The 23,480-nt window shown below is 47.8% G+C and overlaps 1 protein-coding gene across 1 annotated transcript in view; it reads left to right on the top strand.

Moving 5' to 3' along the window:
• The first annotated feature begins 200 nt into the window (after positions 1–200).
• ZCCHC2 (zinc finger CCHC-type containing 2) overlaps positions 201–23,480 on the top strand; it is a 49,957-nt gene continuing 26,677 nt past the window's right edge. Inside the window, exons 1-5 of the mRNA XM_075532512.1 lie at positions 201–1,358; positions 14,814–14,925; positions 17,622–17,698; positions 19,606–19,677; positions 21,663–21,775. Of these exons, the coding sequence (XP_075388627.1) occupies positions 519–1,358; positions 14,814–14,925; positions 17,622–17,698; positions 19,606–19,677; positions 21,663–21,775 (1,214 nt within the window). The 5' untranslated portion in view covers positions 201–518. The remainder of the gene's footprint in view (positions 1,359–14,813; positions 14,926–17,621; positions 17,699–19,605; positions 19,678–21,662; positions 21,776–23,480) is intronic.

The raw sequence follows: 23,480 nt of genomic DNA, 5'->3' as shown, positions 1-23,480 counted from the left end.
TTTAGGAGCGCGCGGGAGCCGCCTGGAGGGAGGCGGCCGGGCAGCAGCGGGGCGTGGCTTCTCGGAGAGGGGCGGGCCCTTGGGGCGGGGAGATCAACGTCACCACCGGCTGGAGGCGCTGATTGGCTGGGGCTCAGTGCGCGGAGCCCGCAAGCGTCTCCGCCCGTCCGGCCGCTCCTCCTCTCCCGCCGCCTGTCGGCACCACCTCGTGAGGAAACCGCTCCGGCGCCGCCGCCGCCGCTGCCGCCCGGCCCAGTGCGGACGACGGGGAGAGTAGGCGGAAGGAGGACCCCTGGTTTGCTCGCTCCCGCCGTGCTTGCGCCCCGGAGCCGGAGCCGGAGCCGGCGCGGAGCCAGGGGGAGGAGCTGCCGCGGCTCGCCCCGCCCCGGCCCGCCGCTGCCCGCGACCCCGCGGCCGGCCGCCGCCCCCAACGCCCCGGCCCGCCCGGCGGCATGGAGCGGCCGCGCTCCTGAGGCCGCCGCCGCCCCCGCTCAATGTCCGCGCCGCCCTAGCCGAGGATGCTGAGGATGAAGCTGCCGCCGAAGCCGACGCACGCCGCCGAGCCGCCGCCCGAGGCGGACGAGCCGGAGGCCAGGGCGCCGCCGCCGCCGCGCCGCCGCCGGGACTGCCGCCCGCCGCCCTCCGGCCCACCGCGGGCCCCGCCGCCCGCCCGTGGGCTCGGGCCGCCTGTTGCCGGCGGGGCGGCGCCGGGGCCGGCGGCGGCGGCGCTGCGCGAGCAGGAGCGCGTGTACGAGTGGTTCGGGCTGGGGCTGGGCTCGGCGCAGCGCCTGGAGTTCCTGTGCGGGCTGCTGGACCTGTGCAACCCGCTGGAGCTGCGCTTTCTCGGCTCGTGCCTCGAGGACCTCGCGCGCAAGGACTACCACTACCTGCGCGACTCGGAGGCCAAGGCCAACGGGCTTTCGGACCCGGGCCCGCTGGCTGACTTCCGCGAGCCCGCCGTGCGCTCGCGCCTCATCGTCTACCTGGCGCTGCTCGGCTCGGAGAACCGCGAGGCCGCCGGCCGCCTGCACCGGCTGCTGCCCCAGGTGGACTCGGTGCTTCAGAGCCTGCGCGCCGCCCGGCCCGAGGGCTCGCAGGTGGACGCCGAGGGCGGCGCGGACGCCGAGCAGGACGGCTCCGGGCCGGAAGGCTGCGGCGCCGAGTCTCGGGCAGGCGGCGCGCTCGGCCTCCGGGCGCAGGAGGAGCTCCTGCTGCTCTTCACCATGGCCTCGCTGCACCCGGCCTTTTCCTTCCACCAGCGGGTCACGCTGCGTGAGCACCTGGAGCGACTCCGCGCCGCGCTGCGCCGGGGCCCCGCCAACGCCCAGCCGGGCCCCTTTGGCGGCCCCAGGGCTCAGGTAAGGCGCGGCCCCGGGGTGTGATTCTCTGCCGCCGCAGGTGGCTCGCGGGCCCTCCCCTCGGCGCAGCCCCAATCCGGGGTTCTGCTGAGCCTGGCCACCAACCCCCCTATCCACACCACGCACGCACACACACACTCGCCATTATCGGAACGCTCTAGAAGTCTTCTCCAGGCCGGAGTTGCCACGAGGGCAAGGACTTCGGGCTTGTGTCACCCCTCGGAGGAAAGGACTTGGGACCTCTGTGGCCTGGAGCATCTTTCCAGCACCAGGTGCCGCTGCCAACTGCAGTGTGCCGGGCCGCACCTCTCCAGGCGGGCTGACATCGTGGGGGAGGGGAGGGGTCGCCCTGCCTCTCTGTCGGGGGCCAAAGGGGCCCTGTGGACATCTTGGTCTCTGACACCTTCAGCTCTTAGAGGAAAGCTAGGTGGGGACCTGTGAATTGACCCCAATGGGCAGGCTCTAAGGTGGTTAGACAGATGCCCCTGTGGCAGGCTGGGCGGGCCCTCTTCCCTCCACACCCTCCCCCCTAAGCTGGGATCACCTTCTTCCTAATAGGCCTGGATCTCCCCACAGAGTGGGATCAGGGGCATTTGATAGACCTTCCCTCCAATCCTGCAGTGGGAGAAGGCTGGGGCCACACAGGACAGCCCTCCATCAACTCAGTGCTATCGAGTTGATTCCAACACGCAGTGGCCCACAGCGACTCATAGGTCAGAGACCTGCCCCTGTGGGTTTCTGAGGCTCTAACCCTTTAAGGAGCTGACAGCCTCGTTTGTTTTGTTTCCTGCAGAGGGGCTGGTGGGTTCCAACTGCTGACCTTATGGTTAGCAGCCCAACCCCTTAGCCCACTATACCACCTGGGCGTGTTAGTTAAAAGGCTGAAGGCAGCCAATTGAATGGGGGATGGGGAGGCTTCAGTTAAGCGTAAATGTCATGTATAATAATGAGCTTCTGTCTTTGGGTCGCAATCTTTTAAAAGATTAAGTTGGATGCCATGCTTTTCAATTTATGTGGTCCTTCGGATGCTAATAGTGCAATAGGCGACCCTCTTGCTTAAAAGTGAACGCACCCTGGGCTTCTGCTGTCACACGGCCTGGCAGCTACAACTGGGTGTTATATATCGCTAATGGCTGTGTCGATCAAGAATTTCTGGGGGATTTAGAGATAATCTAGGTTGAGTTCCTCTTTTGAAAGACAAGTCTTCCAAGAAGTGATTTAGGCATGTACTAGGACTTAACAGCTTATCCAACTCGGAGGTGGCCATGCCTCCTGCCAGCCACATCCTCCACCAGCTTTTGCTGGGTTTTATTTTTAACTGCCTTCCGATGTCTGCTTACTACCACCATAGGAAGCATTGGTACTGGCATATGTCCGCCACCCTCCTTGGAAAAATAATTCCAAAAAGTTGTCAGAATTTACCAGTTTATATGCCAGTCCCCTCCCCCCAGTCCCAGTGCCCTCCAATGGATTCCTACTCATAGCAACCTTAGACGGTAGAGCCCCGTGGGGTTTCCTCCAAAGCCCTGGTAGGCTGGCAGCCTCAGCCCTCTGCGGAGCAGCTGTTGAGTTACCAGCCCAGCGCTTCACCTGTGCTGACAGAGTGCTGCACACACTCCTGTTTAGACCGCCGCAGGAGCACTGCCTAGTTTCCCCAATGGCGTGTGTATTGTAAAGATGACCTTAGATTGTGGGTCCAGTGGCAATACCCCACAGTAAACAGTCTGCTGTCTGATTTAGCCAGCCCGGCTGTCCGAATTCTGATAGTAATGAACTGCCAGCAGCCTAGCTTCCCTTTTTGAAAATACCGATTGCCATGTTGGAAGGCAGCAAGGATCGAGGTGGAAGATTGCAGCCACCACGTGTAAGGAGATTTTGCTCTGGACCGCAGTGCGTGGTCTTCTTGGCCACCGTGGGTGCAGGGAGGGTGGGCAGCCCAGCTGCTGATTACAGAGCCCTTACAAGCCCAGGCTACGGCTGGCACGTGACCTGGGGAGCGAAACCTCGGGGCTCATGGACCACAGGTGAAGGGGAGGCTAGTCCCAGGCCCCGGAGGGTTTGGGGCGTTGTTTCGGAGTGCTGAACCACCTCGTTTTCTGCTCATTAGAGTGGATTCACAGCCCGAGCTGCGGCTGTCTAGCGTAGAGGGCTTCTCAGCGTATCCGGTTGCTCCCAGGCTGTCACCCCAGAGGCTGCTGATGAGCGTGGAGGGATTTCCATCCTGATTCGCTCGCAGCTCGCGCCAGCCGGTGCCCAGTGCCTGGGGAAGGGAGGGTGCCCCTCCGAGTCTGCAGGAACGAGCCCGAGGGTCGTGGCCCTCTGGTGGAAGCGATGAAGCCCTCTTACGGGTCCCTTGGTCTCACTGCGAGACCGGGCCCAGGGCGACGAACGGCGGCCCCAAGCCACGAACGGCGGCCCCGAGCTCCTCCCCTCCCCTCCCCACCCCGGCCCTGCAAGATGGCGGCGGTTCGCAAGTCACGTGAAGGTGCTGGTCACGCCCCCGGGTCGCCTCTGGGCCTCTGCTAGGAGCGGACCGGAGGCTGCGGGCCCGGTGGAAGCCACGTGGGTTACCTACTAGAAAGGTTGGCCTGTGACATTGGATAGGGGATTGTGTGGCAGCGTTTTAGTCCTCCAGAAGTATTCTTTCAGATAGATGCATGCAACTTTTTAATTGCTTAGGAATTCTTTTACACTGTCTAGTCAAGTTCTTTGGCACTACAGACTATATTTGCATCCATATTAAATCGACTGCTTTTCTGTTGCACTGTCTGCGAACCTAGGTGTATCCATCTCGGTGTTCTCTCTAATTTATAAAGGAAACAGCTGCTCTCGAAATAACAGCAGGATGCCTGCGTGATCTCTCCTGGTGATGGGCCGGGTGTTTTTATGCCAATTATATATATATATATATATATATATATATATATATATATATATATATATATATATATATATATTGTCCAGGTGACAAGGACCAGCAACTTTGTAGCAGTGAACCATGGTTATGATTTTAATGGTTGAGTTGACAAGTTCACAAGCTTACCTGGTCATGTTAGAATAATGGAGGAAGATTCAGCAAATCATTTTCTACTTTACTTTTAAATAAATGGGGTTTTTTTCGTTTTATTATAAATCATTTTATTGGGGGCTCCTATCACTCTTATAACAAACCAAACATCAATTGTATCAAGCATCTTTGTGCATATGTTGCCTTCATCATTTTCAAAAAATTTTCTTTCTGTTTGAGCCCTTGGTATCAGCTCCTCTCCCCCCCTCCCTCGTTTTCTACTTTAAAAGTAACACTTTTGGTTACATCTCCATCGTTTTTATTTGTGATATGGATTATCACATACCCCACCCCCCCAAAAAAAAACTCACTGCGGTCACTAGAAAGCTTCATCTGACTTCCACTGAGTGACCGGTGGTTTTGAACTAACTGCTAACCTTGTGGTTAGTAACTCAGCGCCTAACCCAGGACACCATCAGGGCTCTAGGATGATTACATAGTAAATATGAAATAAGATTACTGAAACGTTAACACTACTTTTTAGAGACCTTGTTCATAGATCTCAGGTTCCTTAAAATTGGGCAGCCTGTGTAAATACTCGTTGAAGTATTCTATCTGAGGCTGCTTCAGAAATGGAATTGGAAGATACTGGGATTTTCCCATGAACTCAAAGCCCTCTCGTGTGTGTGTGTGTGTGTGTGTGTGTGTGTGTGTGTGTGTGTGTGTGTATGTGTGTGTGTGTGTATACACACCCATTACATCTAACAGCGACATAAAGGATTGATTAAGGTCTGTGTTAGAACGTTACAGAATTCCCGTTAGCAGGCTCTCCAAAATGGAATACTAAACTAGTAGGATTTTCCATGTGCTTTTTGAAGCCCTTGGTCTAATATAACCGAAAAGACCTGATTTAAGAGACAGGTCCCGCTCTATTTTTTGGAACCCACACTAGAAGTAGGGTTTTAGCAATAGCAACAACACTGCAGATGTATTTGTAAAGGTGATTGCTTCGTGGCTTTCGGAGAGAAGCCAGGTGGATCTAGTGAGGCCTCCTTTGTGAGGACCCTGTCTGGGGAAGTGATCATGGAAACGGTGTTGTGACTTTGGAAGCCTAGCGGCCCACAGACAAGTCACAGAGATGATCACAGCCGTGGTACTTCCCTTGAGGTTTCAGTGTTTTCAAAACTTCATTGATTGACTTGACATAGAGTGCTCAGGCTTAAATGAAACATGCTTAAACGGTCAACTTTAATAAATTCCAATATAGTTTCATTTGAACGCAGAACTGGTAAACTGTGTGATTTGTCAGAAAATTGAGGTAGCCAGGGTCTTTTACTTATAAAAATCTGCAAAGTTAGTTTAAAAACTTGGCAAAATTGCCACATTTCAGAAGCACCTTGTTCTACCAAATACCTTAGCTTATCTTATAGATAAAGGGGTTAGTGGCTTTAGGACGTGGAGAAAGAAATGTCTTGGTAACTTGGCTGCACGCATGGCCACACAATCCTAATACACAGGCAGCCTGCTGAAGGGGGGAACAAAAGAGAAGGCTAGTTGTCTGAATTTTAGTTGCCATTCATTGTAGAAAGCATTAAAAAGACACTTTGCCAACTCATTTCTGTTAAATACACTTACAGTAAAGCATTTGCCATTTCAGCATTTCTTAGGCGTACAGCTCTGACCTTAACTGTGTCTGTCTGTTGTGTGCACTCATGGCCACCAGCCATTCCCTTTTTTTTTCCTTTTCACTCTGTTGATCCTTACTTTTATTGATTTGATTTGTTGTTTCCTGTTGGGAGCTGGGTCGCTGGGAGTCAGAAGTGACTGGAAGATGGTGAGTTGAGGTTAGTGCCACCGGAGGGATGGGTAATGACGGAGAAGCCACCCCACCAAAGTGGAGCCAGTGAGAGTACTTACATTAGGATGGGGTGAACGTGCCCTTGTAGGGTGACATGGGGTATGTGATCTGCAGTAAATGTTAGCTGGTATAAGGCAGTGGTGCCATGTTGGCACATAGGTTAAGCGCTTGGACTACTAGCCTAGAACAGTGATTGGAACCCACCAGTCACACTTCTGGGAGAAAGATGAAAACTGTGTTCCTGGAAGGGTTTACAGTCGAAAACTCTGCGAAGTAGTTGTACTCCGTCCTAGAGGGTTGCTGTGAGTTCAGATGGACTCAAGGCTGTGGATTTTTTATAGAAAAATAGGAAGCCTTGCTAGGAGGACGGAGGAGGGGTGGGTACAAATGAATAAAGGTAATTGAGTTCTAGAAGGCCAATTGGGAAGTCTGTTAGAATACCGGAATTCAATAGTGATTGTTTTGTTTACAAATTAGAGTTATTAGCTGTTCTCTTGTGCAGTTTTCTCAGGGAAGGAGAATTCATTTGTTCCATAGTAGAGAAGAAGAGGGAGTTGTTGGAGTTAGAAGTCCTTTTTTTTTTTTTTTTTTTTTTACATCAATTGCTTGCACTCTTTCCAGGTGTTTTTCCAATTGGAAGAGACCGGAAGTGGGTTATAGACTATGAAGTTGTTGTTAGATATTATCCAACTGGTTCCGACTCACAGTGACTTTACAACAGAACAAGTCACTGCATTGCCCTGTGCCATCCTCAAGTGTTGGTTGTGCTGGAGCTTGTTGTTGGGGCCACTGTGTCCATTTCATTGAGGGTCTCCGCTTTTTCATAGGTCCTGTACCAAGAATGATGTCTTGTCCCCAAAACTGTTCTTTCCTATTGTGAGATAACATCTCATTGTCCTTGCTTCCGACAAGGAACATTCTTTAAAAGCATCTATTTGTTCTTCTCTGGTCTTCTTTATTTTCTGTCCAGATTTCACATGTACATTAAGATGCATGGAAATACCATGGTTTAAGTGAGGTGCACCTTAGTCCTCAAAGTGACACCCTGGCCTTTGAGTTAAGTTGTAGAGTCTCAAAAGGCCACAAAGCTCTGCATGTGACTCTGAAATAGAAACAAGATCTGGCACGTTGGTCTGAACCTTGGGTTCATCCGTAAGGTGGGGCTACCTCTCCTTCACCTCACTTCACCTGTGAGATAGGGATAACTTTATAGAGGGTATGGTGATGGCATTCATGAGAGCAGAGAGAAAGTAATTCACAGTCTGAATTGCACACACATTATCTGCTGAGAATGGTGCTCAGTGGATTGTTCACCATGCTTTAGGCCTCCTCAGACCAGTTGCTTTCCATTGCCTTTGCATTTTAAATTCCATGGAAATCCGTCTAGTTGAATACCTTTTATTTGTTCTCTGTGACCATACTTCCAAATAAATTTATGTCCAGGAAGGAAACATAATTGAAAAGGGTATATTTAAGATCAATTGTTTTGCAGAAGTTATTAATGTGGAAATAAGGAATCTGATATGCTACTGATAAAGCCAAGGAAGTCCTCCTCTGGGTCATGAATCATTAAAATCCATCATCTCCCCAGATTGGATTTGGGGATAATTCGAGGGAAAACACAGATTATGAGTTTGGATTATCATTAATTCCCATGCCATTGCTTATATTTTTGCCCAGTTTTAACTCTTATCTAGAATACTAGTCTACAATCTAAAGCTATTTTATACTTACATTATATAATTCTTCATTAATTCAGAGCACAGTCTGAAATCCAGAGATCATTAAGAAACATTCTTAAGCCATTTTTATAGAAGCAATAATTTGACTTTTGGGGTTTCATGTTTTGTCCTTCCGTGAGACATGTTAAAGCTTAAAAAAATAATAAGTTCCACATTGCCGCCAAAGAGATTGGGCTTGAATTATATTGACTGTATTATTTATAGAGGATCTTTGTCACAAAAACCTCCTCCATCCAGTTACTTTTTTTGGTTCCTATCTATGTAAACAGTCATTCTGGAAGGGAAGTGCCTGATCATGTGTTTATGGTACAGGTGGTGGGGTGGCTTCCTCCTGTGCTTCCTATGTATGCTCCAGGGAGCAGGGATGTGCTTGCAGGAGCACGAGTTCTGCTCATTCCACAGGTCATTTCTTTGAAGTTCCAGTTAGGCTTTAAAAAGGTCCCTTTGCCATGTGACTTGGTCTCAGTGGGTTTCCGACTGTTGCTCAGTATCAGGTAGGGAGATAATTGCCACCCATCGCAGGCCATTGTCCTGGAGATGAATGTGATAATGTGTGTGAAAACGCTTGGTGAACAAGTGATGGCCTGTTAGAGAACATCTCCTTGCAGTGGAGGCCGGAGGAGCTCATAGGGATTTTATTAGAAGCCCTCGGAGTGGTTAGGTTGTCAGCAGGTTGTGTCGGGGCCAATGAAGGCTTGGGTATGTGTCTGTGTTCTGAAGCTCCCTGGATTGCCCTTTGCTGTTTGAGACTTACCTGTATAAAACTAATGCACATTCATTGATATATAGCTCATCCAGTGTTCTCAAAGGTACCATTGTACTTCCAGTCCCTCTGATGTGCTTGATAACTCTAATCCTTAATTAACTCTCTCCTTCTCTGTATCCTGAGTCCATCCTCACCCTCACTCTTGTTGACCCCCTTCTCTTGCCCAGACCTTTGTAGTCTGTCTCCACCAAATCCCCTACTTTGAACCTTCCTCCCATTTACCTGTTGATGTCACTGCCAGATACATCCTTCCCAAATGCCCTTTCCATCCTATTACTTTTGGGCTGCGAACCCAAAAGATCAATGGTTCAAACCCACCAGCCCTTCAGCAGGGGAAAAAAACGGACTGTCTGCTCTTGTGAAGATGTACAAACTCGAAAACTACATAGGGTCATTCAAGTCTAAATCTCCTGATGGCAGTAGGTATTTTTGGTGGTTGCATTTTCTTTCAGAGACCCTTGGAGCATGCCCACTAATAGTATGGAATGGGAAGAGCACCTTGCTTGTGTCTAGAAGAATTGGATAAGTTTTTGGCCCCCAATCCCTCAGCTGCCTTCCCTGTACGTGCCCTACCATTCCTTGAGGCTGAGCTCCTGCATTGTGGTTTTCTTTGGAATCATCACAGTGACCACATTTCCATATTTCTTCAGCACCTCTGAACATATTTTCTGGTGTTCTAATTTTGGTACCTCTCATCCAATACATTGTATTATTTTAACATAGAAAACTGGTCTTCTCTACTAGATTTTAGTCCCCCAAATGCTCAGACATCATTTTGGGCTGCATCACATCTACCCCAACTGTTCAGTCATAATCTCCTATGTGTAGGCTTTTCACAAATATCTCTGATAAATTGTCTGAACATTAAATTGCCTCAGACGGTGATTTTGCCTGTTCTGAATTATACTTGCCCAGTTCTTTCACAAAAAATATTTATCACTAGACTGGAAACCCTATGGGACAGTTCCTCTGTCCTATAGGGTTGCCATGGGTCGGAATCAACTCAACAGCAAGGGCTTCTATTTTTTTAGTTCTGTAGTGGAGGTCCAACTGCGTTGGGAATAACGAAAGAGATTAGTCCATGGATTTGAACTGAGTTGTTGATGGATGCATGTCGAGTAGTTGTGTTTAGTAATCGGATCACATGCACGCCTTAAGTAAACTATGTAAGCTTTTGTGGGGTTAGGCTGTAAAAGAGACAGGAGGGCTGATGGGCCAGGAGGGGAGAGCATGCCTACTCCAGGTCCTCTTGAGTGATAGCTCAGAGTATGGAGTTTGAAGATTTGGGGGCTGCTGGCTGGGTGTAGCATAAATGGGTGCAGACCTCGAGGTGATGTATTGATAGGATGAAAAATTATAAGCAATTTTCTCATCTGGGTGGTTGTCTGTAGGGAGCCATTAGTATTTTACCTCAGTTAATAATTTGCTTGAGTGTCAGTAGGGAATCAGATATGAAATGGGAAGAGCACCTGGTTTGTGACTAGAAGAATTGAAAACTAAGTTTGATCACCAAATTGAACATTCTTTATAGTGTTCGGGTAGTAGTATTTTCATGTTTCTTGTTAAGGAATGTCCAAACTGGAATAGTTGGTAGCATCTTGTACCACAATTAATTTTTCTTGTGCATATCAGTCAAATGGTGGGAACACACTAGAAGGGACACCATGGTGATGTGTAAGTCACTGTCATGTTTGGAGAGGAACAGGTGCTCCAGTGTGCAGGGGGAGTCCACCAACAGAGGTTTTGCTATTCAATGCCTGTTCAGACAGGTGGCATTAAACATAAGTCCTGGCTCAATGCTTTTCAGTTCTGTGATATTTGCCAATCCATAACTCACTGCTGAGGATTTCTCAGACTACGTGAGCATCAGCTCTGGTAGGGGAAGGCTCCTGTGCCAGAGCTGGAAAGCCTGTCAGTTCCCAGAGCTATCGGCTGCTGCACTCTGGTTCCCACTGGGATAAGAAGGGGTCAGGGAGAAGACAGATAGATGGCTAGACCCGGGTGGAGAAGAGATCATGACTTATCTGGATTCCCTGAGTGCTGGAGGGCTCAGAGGTATGAAGGGTTAAAGATCTGGGGATGTTGGCTCAGCTTCCCAATTCCCAGGGTAAGAGAGGAGAGCTTTCCTCTCAGCTAGTAAGCTGAGTCTACACCTCAGGTTTTGTGATCCGGTTTCAGAGTGTATCTATCATACCTGTCCACCCATCTGTTAACAGACAGTGAGCGATATTCAGGTTGGACTTGAAGATGCATAAAAGGAGTTTTACTAGAAAGACACCCCAAATTAATTCTCGGGTAAAAACCGTTGACCTCACTTCTCCATTTCCCTCCTTCCCATAAGCTACCTTATCCATATTCTCTAAGAAAGATAATGACCTCAATAATTTTAAAAAATTTATATTAAATGTATTTAGTTCCCCCCAAATCACAGAGACCGTTATAGCATAGTTTCCCTCTCCCATCTTGCTTACTCAATTCCAACCCACCCCACAAGTAAGCACCATTAGTTCATAAAGGCCTTGCAGTGGGGAACTGATGTAGCTTCTCTTGCAGTGGCCAAGTCTGGTCTGTGGGCTGCAACAACAAGGTTTGTAGAGATCACACCGTTTGCCCCTGCCCCTGCAGGGTTTAGGAATGAAGAGTGCATTTACCTGTGCTGATGGGCCACACTTTCCTTGCTGAATCATCTCAGACCCACGTTTCTGATTTACCTGAACAGTGAATACACTCAATAGGAAGCGATCCTACGATCCAGCAGAATTCTACACCTTGCTGTGTCTGTGCCATGGAGTCACTGCTTTTTCCTGTGTGAACCGGCGGGTGGGTTGGGTGCCTGCAGCACACCTGCCCTGCCTTTCCTTGCCTTGCCTGCAGGGGCCTGGCATCAGGTGCTGCAGGTGACTTAGGCACCACTTTGGGTTTCATTGTGCCAGCTCATTGAACAGAGAGAACAAACGGCCATCTCTCTGCCACATCCTCGCCATCAGGGAGGCCTGCCCTCCCACAGAAATGGATGAGTCTTGACATCAGTGATGTTTTCTAATAAAGAATCATTTTCTAACATTCAGCACAAAACTTGCTTTGAATTTTGTTTAAATAATAACATATTCTTCAGTTGCAGCTCTGATTATTTCAAGATGAGAAGTTTAAAATATATCGTTGTGTAACTACCTTCCCAAAGTGGAGTGATCTAAAACAGCACCCAGTTTAGCTCCCCAACCCCCAGTAGCAGCTGTAGCTATTTCTCACCCGGGCCAGGCATGCAGACAGGTGGTGATAAGAAGGAAGATGTGTTTCCCTGCCCAGGGCCGTCAGGGCACACCTGGGGTAACTTCTGCAGCTGGGGGCCTGGGTAGTCTCTGCAACAACCACCACCCCCAAACACATACTCTATTTCTCTCTCTCTCTCTCTCTCTCTCTCTCTCTCTCTCTCTCCCCCCCCCCCCCCCTAGAATAGTAACCTCTGGGTATGCTGGCTCAGGATAGTGAGGGAAAATCCTCCACGAGGCCCAGCCAACCCTGGAAGATTGCTTCCATCACATCTGATTGGTCAAGCAAGCCGCTCAGGCCAGCTGAGATGCACAGGTGCCTGCTGATGGTGCAGTAGGGTAAATGTTGGGGTGCCAACTGTAGGTTCATTGGTTTAGACACACCAGCCACTCAGGGGTGAAAGATGAAGCTGTCAGCTCCTATAAAGGTTGACATAGTCTCTGAGACACTCAGTGGCAGTGCATTTGGTTTGGTTTACAGTGGGAGGGGTGTCATACGCTGCACGTACTTTCTGTCGGCCAGTGACCAGGTCTCACGGGCCAGCTGTGGAGGTTGCTCCTTCAGAGTTTAGGCCAGTGATTTTATAGTGTCGATACATGCTCTGGGCTCAGTTGCAGGGTCGAGTGTGTTCATGATGGGTTGACAGATTTCATTCCCAGGTAGGCACTGAAACCCACCTCCCTCCTTGGCTTATTAAACTTGTATGTTAAACTGCGTGCTTAAAGTCACTTCAGTCTTTAGCAATATTTACCCACCCCCTTTGCTTCAGTCCTTGGTAAGCATGGATTAACTCTAGCCTCATGGGGTTATTTCTTATAAATGGACTGATAAAATACATGTCCTTCTATGTCTGACTTAATTTTGCTTAGCATGTTTCCAAATACAATGAGTGTAAATGGTGTCTGGGTTGGGCTTTTATTTGCGGGGAGGTTTTTGATACTGGTTCTTGTTACAGGTTAGCTGAGATTTCTGATTTCTTTTTAAATCCCCTTAGGGCAGTGGTTCTCAACCTTCCTAATGCCGCGACCCTTTAATACAATCCCTTGTGTTGTGACCCCCCCCACACCCATAAAATTATTCTTGTTGCTACTTCATAACTGTCATTTTGCTACTGTTAAGAATGAGGTGACCCCTGTGAAAGGGTCGTTCGACCCCCAAAGGGGTCACAACCCACAGGTTGAGAACCACTGCTTTAGGTAAATGGTTGTGGGCATTTGCCCATTTTTATTTAAATTGTCTAATTTGTTAGCTTCCAAGTTATTCATAACATTCCCTTATAATCCTTTTTTTTAATCTGTAGAGTCTGTAGTTCAACATGCTAAGCGAAATCAAGTTCAGTGTTTCATTCCTGATTTTTGGTTTTGCATCTCTTCTCTCTCATCAGTCTAGCTGTACTGATTTTGTAAGTACGAGAGGACATCAAAAAGGTTTTGGAAAAATTGAATGAAAGGATAATGGAAATTTTCTGCAGACTTTTTGAAGCTGCCTTGTACTGAACCAGCAGAATTTATGTTTAAGAAGTAAAGTCTTGCTTCAGCAAGTGTGCTTTTGTCGGTGTCGCTGAGGTCTGGGGTAGGACACACTTCTTTGTTGCAGTGTGGATGGACTCTTTCACACCCACATCTTTGATCAGTATTGAAACTTGGTAACTGCCCTTAAGGTCCCCGCATTCCTCCTTGGGTGGTTTTTTCCTGGGGCATCAGGGAAAGTCAGACAAACTGGCTGGGCTGGAGCCCTCTAGAATCCCCCAGAAATCTAATGGTTCACTGGCACCCCTTCCCTCTCAGGCAGCCCAAGTGCTTAGAAACAGAACAAACTGTGTTCAGTGATACACTTGGGATTTGGGGGGGCCTTTGCCTCACCTCCTCACACATAAATTTTTAAAATTCAGTGTACATTGTTCATCGCAGATTTTTAAAATTGTAAAAGACTCAAAAAGGCAATTTTGGTGTGAGTAGTGTTTGAGCTTCTGCACGTGAATGGGGTGAGGTAAGGTAGGCACTGTGATAAGAGAACAATAGAGAGCTAGGTTTCAGGCCTAGAAAGGTGTCAATTGAAAAGAAAAAAAAAAAACTGCCACAGTGACCCTGTATAGGGTTTCCACAGCTGTAAATCTTTCCTGAGGCAGACAGCTTCATCTCCCCTCACCAGTGTGCCACAGTGACTGAAACAGGCGGTGCCTTCTCCAGGTGATCACACCCGATCTTCGTCATCCCAAGCAGCCCATCTCCTAGGAGTCAGCCTGGCTCCAGTTTACTAGCGGTTGAGCTTTAGAGTCCCCATTGATATTAGACGATTTATCAATAGGATACCCAGTGGCCACGCACATTCTTGGTTCAGAAAAAGATTTGGTGTGTACCGATAATACTTTTTGTGAAATCATCTTTTCCCTGACAAAAATAACTGATTAGAGGTTCCCTAAAACCAAGCAATACATGCAAATTGTATGATGAATATATTAGACTTAAAAATGCAACTGCCCTTTCATATGGGGCATTCATGTAAAGGATGTGTTCTTTCTAGTCTGGTTCAATTTAGTGTAAAATTGGCAACTCAGAATTATAACATGCTAATTTATATGTCCCAAGAAAGCTGGGGCAGGAACTAACCATCAGGCTATCCCTGGGATGGGGAGCCTTGGGGACTGCTCTGCCCATAGTGTGTAACCACAGGTCTGGTCACTGAGCAGTTACCAGCATGGTTGCTGTGTGGAAGTGTAAGACAGTAGACGTTTTCTAATTTAGTTTTGTTTTCTGGCATTTGCCATTCATGGTCTGTGGTGTAGATTGGCACACCCTTCTTTGTCCTCTAGAACGATCCTGCTCCCGGGGATTGCACACACAGTAACGAGAGTGGTATACTAGAAGACGCCTCCGTACCTCACGACGGACTTCCTCTGGCCCCTCACAGGGCCCAACGAGAAGGTATGCATCGTAAAGTATCAACAGATTCAAAGGTCTCTGGATAGTTTTATATTGACAGCTCTGTTGCCTGTGGGAGTGAAGAAAACCTCCTGGCCCTTCTACCCTTCTAGTTCCATTGTGCCCACCCCCCACCCCCAACCTTTATCAACCACATTCTCGGTTCTGCTTGGTCTGTCCATGTCTTTGTGGCTCTCTCTGAAACCAGCTCGGTGATTTTGGATGGCGAGGGCTCTGCTGTGCTCTGTCTATAGTCTGTTACAGCGGTTCGCTGTGAGAGGGGTGGGACTGGAAGGGCATGACCATCTAATTAAAAGACCAAAGTTCTGATAGTCTTTTCCCTCTGGGTCCGTGGGCACAGGAAGGTAAGAACAGGAAGTATGCGCTATCAGAAGCCTGGTACATCATGCTCAGCTGGAATACTTGTGATTTTGTCATGATCACTTTTGAGGAACAAGGACATAGTCTGTGTCTATAAAGAATAAAACCAAGCCCACCACTGTGGAGTCAATGCCATAGGGCACAGTATAACTGCCCAGATGTTCTTTCAAAGCTCTTTGTCTTTCTGGAAGCAACCTGCTACATCCCTGTCCCATATACTGACTATTGGTTTGAACCCAAGTCTAGCACTCTTGGCCACTGTACCTTCCGGCCTTACAACCCTGGGGGCAGCTCAACGTGCCCTGTAGGGTAACTGTGCACTAGAATCAGCTCCTCCATGGCAATAGTCTGCGCGTGTTTAATAACTCTTTTCCGTCCCCGTGATCTTTTTAGCATGATACATTTTATACCTTTTCCTCATAAAGAAAAAAACAATATGATGCGTAATGTTTTAAAGCCTTTGCATAATTAATTGTTACTGCTGGAGTCTTCCCTGCCATCTCCTCCTCATTCCAGCCAAGCCATGTAGTCCTGAAGCTGGAGTGACCTCGGGGTGAATGGAAGTGTTTTTGTGAAGTGGTGACCTGTGCAAAGGAAGCTTAGTTGACTTTTATTATATTCCTATATACTTTTAAATTTTACTTTAACTTTAATCCCATTATCATCCATTCCTCACCGCAGACAGCTCTTCTTTTGATTCTGACAGCAGCCAGGGTGTGGGGTAGTGCCATGGAGGCTGCAGGGGTAGCCATGCCCTTGGACTCTGTGAGGCCATCGTTGCCTGTGTCTGCTAAGACAAACTCGGATCTGACCCAACAAGGGAGCCCTTCCCCCTTGGGCCTCTGGTTTGCCTAGTAGAGCCCCTTTATTTCTGCATTAGCTGGTGGTGCCGTCCTTTTAATAATGTGCTAGTGAAACCTTTGCAGGCTGCAGACTTGGTCTTTCTACAGTATTCTTGGCCTTTCACCTGGCGTTGGGCTTCTGCCTCAGTAAGGGAAAATTGGCCCATCAAACACATTACTATGGAGTTGAAAGAAGTTCATGGAAAAAAGAATTCAAGGATAACTTTTCCATGAACTTTCTGAAGCTTCCGGTGTATATTTGAATGATGTTGCCACAGAGTGTCAGGAGCCTCTGCTTCACACTGCCTTTCCCTCCTTGGCCTGTAACAGTCTGTTCTCCAGCACGCCTGTAACTCTGTGTTCTGCGTCATCTGCTCTAACTTTTCCCTTTAGGGCCAAACACATCGTTCTCTTTCCTCCCCTGTGTCCTGCTCCCCTGTTCTGTCCAGGCATGCTCCTTCCTTTGTGACCTTTGTCCTATCCCTGTCACCAACCTCTTGACCCCTTGGTCTCCCAGCAATCGTGCTGCTGTTGTGCACACCATGTTCACACTGTCACCGAAGGGCTCCATTTGTAAAATGCGTATGTTCTTTTCTTGCTATGTTCACATTTGTATGGACGTTCACTTCGTGAATAAGCTGCTATTTTTATCTAGTTCTGTTCTGAGTTACTATGTTTAAGTCATGACAGTCACCTATCTCTACTGTTTTAGTTTTATGATTAGTTGAAATTTCGATAACCTTCAGAGTTCAGTATGATATGTTGTATTAAAGATCACGTTTGAGAAAACAATTTTTTTAAATTTCTGGTTTGACAGCAATTGTTACCAGTTTGGGATATTATTTTTGAGTAATTTTTTTCATCTTCTAATCTATAATCAGCTGAATGAACCATATTTACCCCACCAAAACCTATTGGCTCATAGCAACCCTGTATAGGGTTTCTAAGTCTAAATCTTCATGGGAGCAGATCACCCCATTGCTGCAGGGCAATGGTGGATTTGAACTGCCAACCTTGTTAGCAGCCCAGTGCTTGCCCGACAGCATCACCAAGTTTAGTTCATCCTAAAATGAGTTACTGTTGATATCATCCAGAAACAAAACCTTAATGCTAGCATCTATTATTATACAGTGTGGTTTCAAGAAGGCCATGGAAAATGGGATTTAAAAGAGAATGGAATTTTCCCGTGAGCATTTCTAAGCCTCCTTGTATATATATCTTTTCAGTGTCTGGAGCTGAGCAGGGCACTCAAAACTACCCAGTCCCTCAGCCTGGTAGATAGATAGAGCAAACATCGTTTCCCTGCTGGAGGGTGCCCCGCTCCTGCATGCTTATGTTATGACTGAGGGCCAGTGGTAAAGACCAGGTCAATAGCTTAATTATTACGTATTTGTCAAATTATAGGGCTGCTCTCGGTAACTGAAAGTTTTATCTAGACGCTGAAAGTAAAGTTACATGTGCTTTTTTTCATGTCAGCTGTACACATCGAGAAGATTCTGCTGACGGGGGTCCAGAGTAAAAGGGCTGACAAGTATTGGGAGTACACCTTCAAGGTAAGTTGCTGGCTCCCATCCCAGACCAATGAGCTTGGGAGAGAATGAAAACCGATCTTTGGGAAAACATATGGCAGATTTGTGAACTTAAGAACACTAATTAGATGTAGATAAATAAAAGATAGGTGTGTGTATTCTCTCTAATTAATGGAAGAACTATTTTTAGTGTACTTAGCATGGTTTGCTATGTTAAACACTCTTTAATTTTATCCCTATAAAATTACTTTGAAAATCTTGATGAAAAACAAAACCGGCAAGCAGCCTTAGATTTCGGGAGGCCCTTCCGGTGTGAGGTGTACCTGCAGAGAGGAGGGACTGGCATCTTTTCCAGTGTTTCTAATCCTGGTTGCAGGCACATTCTTTCCTGGCTTTGTTCTCTCTCCTCTCCTTGTCTCTGTGACATGTTTATTCCCTGGCCTTTTGTCACTTGACTTTTTCACCATCACTTCTCTCGTGCCAGCCCAGTTCTGATCATGTTCCTCCCAGGTTATGGGCTACAATGCCTCTTTATTGCCTATTGGCTGCCATGGGATTTCTCAGTACATGGCCCTTATTCTTCCCTGCGTGGACATCAGCTCCCCGCTGTGGCCTTTCCCTCAACAGCTGGACTGCACACACTCTGAGGTAGTGAGGGACACCTGCGGGAGACGCATTTCTCTCATGGGCTCATGACTGATGTGCCAACAGAGTGTCTTCTCGGTCATTCAAATGTCACCTTACCAGCTGCTTCTCATCTTGTGGAAAGCAGGACTTTATGTCCGTGGGCCATCCCACCATTTCTGAGCTACTTAGGACATTTATTGGATGACTTCTGCCTAGTGGGAGAAATGGCCTCTCCATGTGCCCGGCCTGCAGCTTGGCCATGTGGGGTCCCAGCCCCTCTGCTCTGCACTTAGTCCCAAGCTCCCCTCCAGGTGCCACAGCTTACAGGTTCTCTCCCCACAGGGTAAGTGGGGTCCTCTGCTCTGGTACAATGCTCGCTGCGTGTTCTGTATTGGCACTGGGCACTGGTTAAAGGGCTTTGGTTTGGACTTGCTTTCTTGTCTCCTGCAGTAGGCGCAGGCTCTGGTCCCTCCCTCCACCAAGAACAGTGCTCCCGGCCTAGCAACAGGACGGAAAGCCACTTCACAGATTTTTGTTGTGTGAGATAAATTTCGGTGTATTTTAAAGTATCTCATTATGATGTGAGTAGTGGATAAGGTGTAGATGATGGCATATCTCAGATGGTATTTGTGGGGAAGAACTTGTTAGTGGGCTACAAGTAAGTCCACTGAATGGAAAAGGAGCTCCCAGAACTGGGGAGGTGGTTGGTTTCAGCACTGGCTCTCACACTCGGTTGGGCTGCATTACACTAAAGTCCCCTTCTGCAAGTGGGGGTTATGGGGGGTGATACCTGCCTCATTCCCCTTAGGTCTGTAAAGTTTTTAGATAAAGATGAAATCTCTTTATCAACCACAAGCCCCCAAGGAAGAGGGTGTCGTTCTGTCAGAGGGGCAGGACATGCTCCTCTTGCTCCTACGGTGTGGATGCAGTGGGCTCCCAAGAGGTCAGACTTGGTCTTTTCTTGGACAGAGGTCTGCTGCACTTGTAGACTGAAGTTCATTTTGGAATCCTGCAACTTTACCAAAAGGGATGTGACATTTCCTCTTCTCAAATAGTGCTTAAACTTTGTCACCTTGTTTGAATACTGCTTTAAAAAAAACTTGAAAAGAATGGCTAGAATATGTCAATAGTTCATTTTAACATTTTTGAAGAAATCATGACAATGCCAGATTAACATGTATAACTTCTCATTGTTAATAAAGGTTAAGGTGAGGCCCTTTATTTTTGAAGGACTTTCCTCCCAACTAACTGACTCTTGCCTAAGGAATAACCGTATTGTGTTTGTGTGTGTGTTTTTTAATCAGGTAAATTGGTCTGATCTTTCAGTAACAACAGTAACAAAAACCCAGCAAGAACTACAAGAATTCCTACTGAAGGTAAATGTGCGGATTTTACTGTTAAAGTGGTTTTGACATGATACATTAGCATCCCAAATTAGCCTCCATGCCAAAACAAACCAGCAGGAAAATTAAAACAAACATCTGTAAATGAGATTGCTTAGAATGCTCCATGAACATTAGCTGTAGCAAGTGTCGTGCTATTTTAAACACACATGTTATTACCTTAAAATGCCAATGGTGAAAGGTGTATCCTAGGCTTTAAAATTTGAGCCTTTCCTAGTTTCTTGCTAAGGTGAGTATTACTGGGGTCCCTTCAAGGGGAGTTTAGGCAAAAGAGCATCTGCGTGGTGAAATGAATCCTGTGATCATTTGGGTACTGGCTTCCAGACCTACCAGCTCTTCAGCCTCCACTGACAACCTCCTTTGTGGGCCTACAGCGTCCTCCCTGCAGACCATTGAGAATAAGACAATGATGGGGACTTACAGGGATGAGCAATAGCTTAGATCATTTTGTTCAAACTTTCTATTTTGTATACTTAATTTTATTCAGAGATATATAGGTAGAAGTAAATACGTTATTTCTCAGTAGGCAAGGGAGGTAAAACAGACGATCCAGAAACCGGAATTATACCCAACTCACGCTGAACCCAGAATCTGAATGTCCCAAGAAAGTGCTCGCTTTTAAATTGTCAGCTTATCACCAGCACTGTATTCCTGTTAGATCATGTGTGTCTATCCAGTCATTAAGCTGAAAGAGATTTTATCAACTTGCAGAACTTGGAGTAGCAAATAGAACTTAGCTTAAATGCTTAAAAAGAAAATCCTCAAATAGGTAATTCATGCCTCAAAATGATCATCATTAATGATCCCCATTGAACCAAAATTTGATTGTAAGTATTTTTCTAAAGTAGAATTGTGACTTCTCAGGTCTTGTGACATCATTCTGTCACATGGTGTGCTTAACCAGACCACTGACCAACTAGCCTGTCAAGTTCACGGTTGACACTGTCTCCTTTCCTTTCAAAACTGGCCTGGCAGAAGCACGGACATTGCCATCTGACCACCTGTGCAAATTAGAGGCCTTTACTTTGCAGCACTCTTGTACCTCTAATCTACTGTAATATTAAAAATGCCTAAGTCTGGGGTCCAGGCTTTCATTCCTGCTTCCCCGCTTCCATTTAAATTACAGTCTTGGCCCATTCCCCCTATTTCCTTTTTTATTTTTAGCAGCTGCTCCAACAGACCCGGACCCGGGTTTTGAGGGTGGGGCTTGTGTCTTCTTCACTGCTACAGCCCCAGAGCAAAGACAGAAGAGGGGGGTTACAGATCTGAATTGGTCTGAACTTTTGTAGATAGTTCCCATGAGACCTCGGTGTGTATAGTTAAACAAATGTAGGTGCCGGCATGTGTAGGTATCAGTCTATGCTAGGAGCTCATGCAGAGGCTGAGCCAGCCCCTGAGGTGTGCAGAGGCCAGGTGTTCAGAGAGGGAGAGTTGAGAGGTGGGTAAATTCCAAACAGGTCCCGAAAATGTGGAAGATAGGGTGTAGAACTAGGCTTTTCACAGACAGACCCTCCTCCAGGACTGAAATTGGCAGACAAAAATGCACCTCAGAATAAATTAGTTGCAAGTATTTATTGTAGGTCAGTTTTCTGCCCAGTGTTGTGATGGATGGCACTGCCATGGTAAACATTCAGACCTGAGTTGGAGACTCTGTCGGAGTGGGCTGTTCAGACAGACTTCCCCTCCCTGTCTGTCTCTGAGGGGTTACTCTGCTCCTCGGGGGTCCCGAGGTGCACAGGAGACAGAGGGCAGGCTTCCTGGTGGAGAAGCATCTGTACTTCTCCAGGGTGGGACCCTGGGCTGGGCAGGAAAGGCTGGAAAAGAAACTGCTTTTGGGTGATTCATAGAAGCAGGAGATGCTTACCCTCATGTTGTCCTGGCTTGTAGCATGTTTAGTACTAAATACAAAATTTAACTTTGAACGTATCTTGATGTATGTGTATCCTAACCTTTTCTAGCTTCCAAAGGAATTGTCTTCAGAAACCTTTGACAAGACCATCCTAAGAGCGCTAAACCAGGGCTCTTTGAAAAGGGAAGAGCGACGACATCCCGATCTCGAGCCCATCCTAAGGTAGGCATTCTGTCAGTGTGGTTCCAGCACCAACAGTGGGGCAGCAAGCCTGTCGGCACTCGGAGGTGGGCCAGTTGGGTAGATTAAAGAGGGTCTTTTTCTGGTACTATAGAAATAGGCTTTCTCCTAGCATTACCACTGATATCTAGTGTCACATGAAAGGCACCACACGACGTCAGTACTGTGCACTGAGCTGGAAGCTCTAAGACACTGTCGAGAGTCATTTCTAAAGCAGACAGACGCTCCGTGAGACCTCTTACTGCCTCTGTAATATACTGCCTCAATTAGACCTGGAATGAAAGACTTTGGGTTTGCGTTTGGTTTGCCTTCCAAGTTGTCACATGAGAAGGCGGGGCCATGAAATGGGACTGAGAAGACAAGTTCACTTTGAACACCTGGTTCCCATCTGCTGTTCGGGAGGTGCCAAATTAGGGTCAGGGACTTGGCCCTCGTGCCACTTACAGACTGCTGGAAGAGACTGGTATTGGCAAGGTGGGTGTGCAGGGGGCTGCCAGGGGTGTCAGCAGAAGAGGAGGCAGGGTGTGGATCTGTAGTACATTTGCCCTGTTGTACGAGGGTCCTGTTGCCAATGGTTTGTGTTTTCTGTGACGTAGGAGGCATACTTCAGAGGGGCTAAATTGAGGATCAAATGTCTGAGAGGAGAGAAGGGTCTAAACTAGTTGTGGGGGCACTTGGGAGATCAACCTGCTCAAGGTAGCCGAGTCCACCGGGCAAGCCAGAAGATCAGTGAATTACAATGGCCTCGGTCTGTCTTGAGGTGTGATTTCCAGCAGTCCAGGTCCCAGTGTTGGGGAAACAGATGGTTGAATGTGTACTGAATTAGGCCTTTCTTGAATGGATGTGACAAGGACAGTGAGGCAGGGGCATTTAGGAAACACTGTCAGGCTATCAGAAAAAACACTGGACAAGGACCTAAAAATAGGGTCAGCTGGGTGGAAGGAATAGGCAGCAGGGGAATAGCCATGAGACCCAGCAGGGAGCATCCGGTTGGGATGACAGCATGGGATGTGCGGCTTAGTGGTTTCTAGGTCGACTTCGGGCTTTCCCGTTTAAGGGAGAGCTGCTGAGGAACTGTGGCCTAAGAAGAAGCAAATGTGGTTGACGGGAAACTGCTGTCATTAATAACACCCAGGGCAGAGTGCAATCCCAGTGTTGGAGCATGGGTGGGGGAGTCATGGCTTGACAGAGACTCCCACCCATCTGCCCCCAAGTCTAAGGTGGCTCCCTGGGAAACACACACATTGAGACAGAGGGTCATCTGCGCCCCCCCCCCCCCCCCCCCAGCAATGAACGAGCCCTAGTGCTGTCTCAGGATGGAGCGGGACTGAGGCCAGAGAAGAACTTCCCCAAAGAGAGGCAGAAATCTAGGGGCCGGGGAAAAGTGTTTTCCATGTGTGACAAGACCCAGGCTGTGACTGGAAGTAAATGAGTAGAATGAGTCACTGGACAAAGACAACCAAGCAAAGAGCCTCTCGGGTCAGATGGGTGACTGGTGAATGCTGACATAACCAGCAGGGGTCCAGACAATGAACAAGTTTGTATAAGAGAGGCTTAAAGTCTAGTGCCTGGCAGAAAACCAAAAAACATTCACACTAACATCGAGTCGATGCTGACACATAGACAGCGACCCTATTATAGGACAGGGTAGAGCTTCACAGACTATAACTCTTTATGGGAGTAGAAA

Source organism: Tenrec ecaudatus, chromosome 15 (assembly GCF_050624435.1).
Source record: "Tenrec ecaudatus isolate mTenEca1 chromosome 15, mTenEca1.hap1, whole genome shotgun sequence".
Classification (NCBI taxonomy): Eukaryota; Metazoa; Chordata; class Mammalia; order Afrosoricida; family Tenrecidae; genus Tenrec; species Tenrec ecaudatus.
Note: the sequence above shows the minus strand (reverse complement) of the source record. Positions and strands in the feature narration are given on the sequence as shown.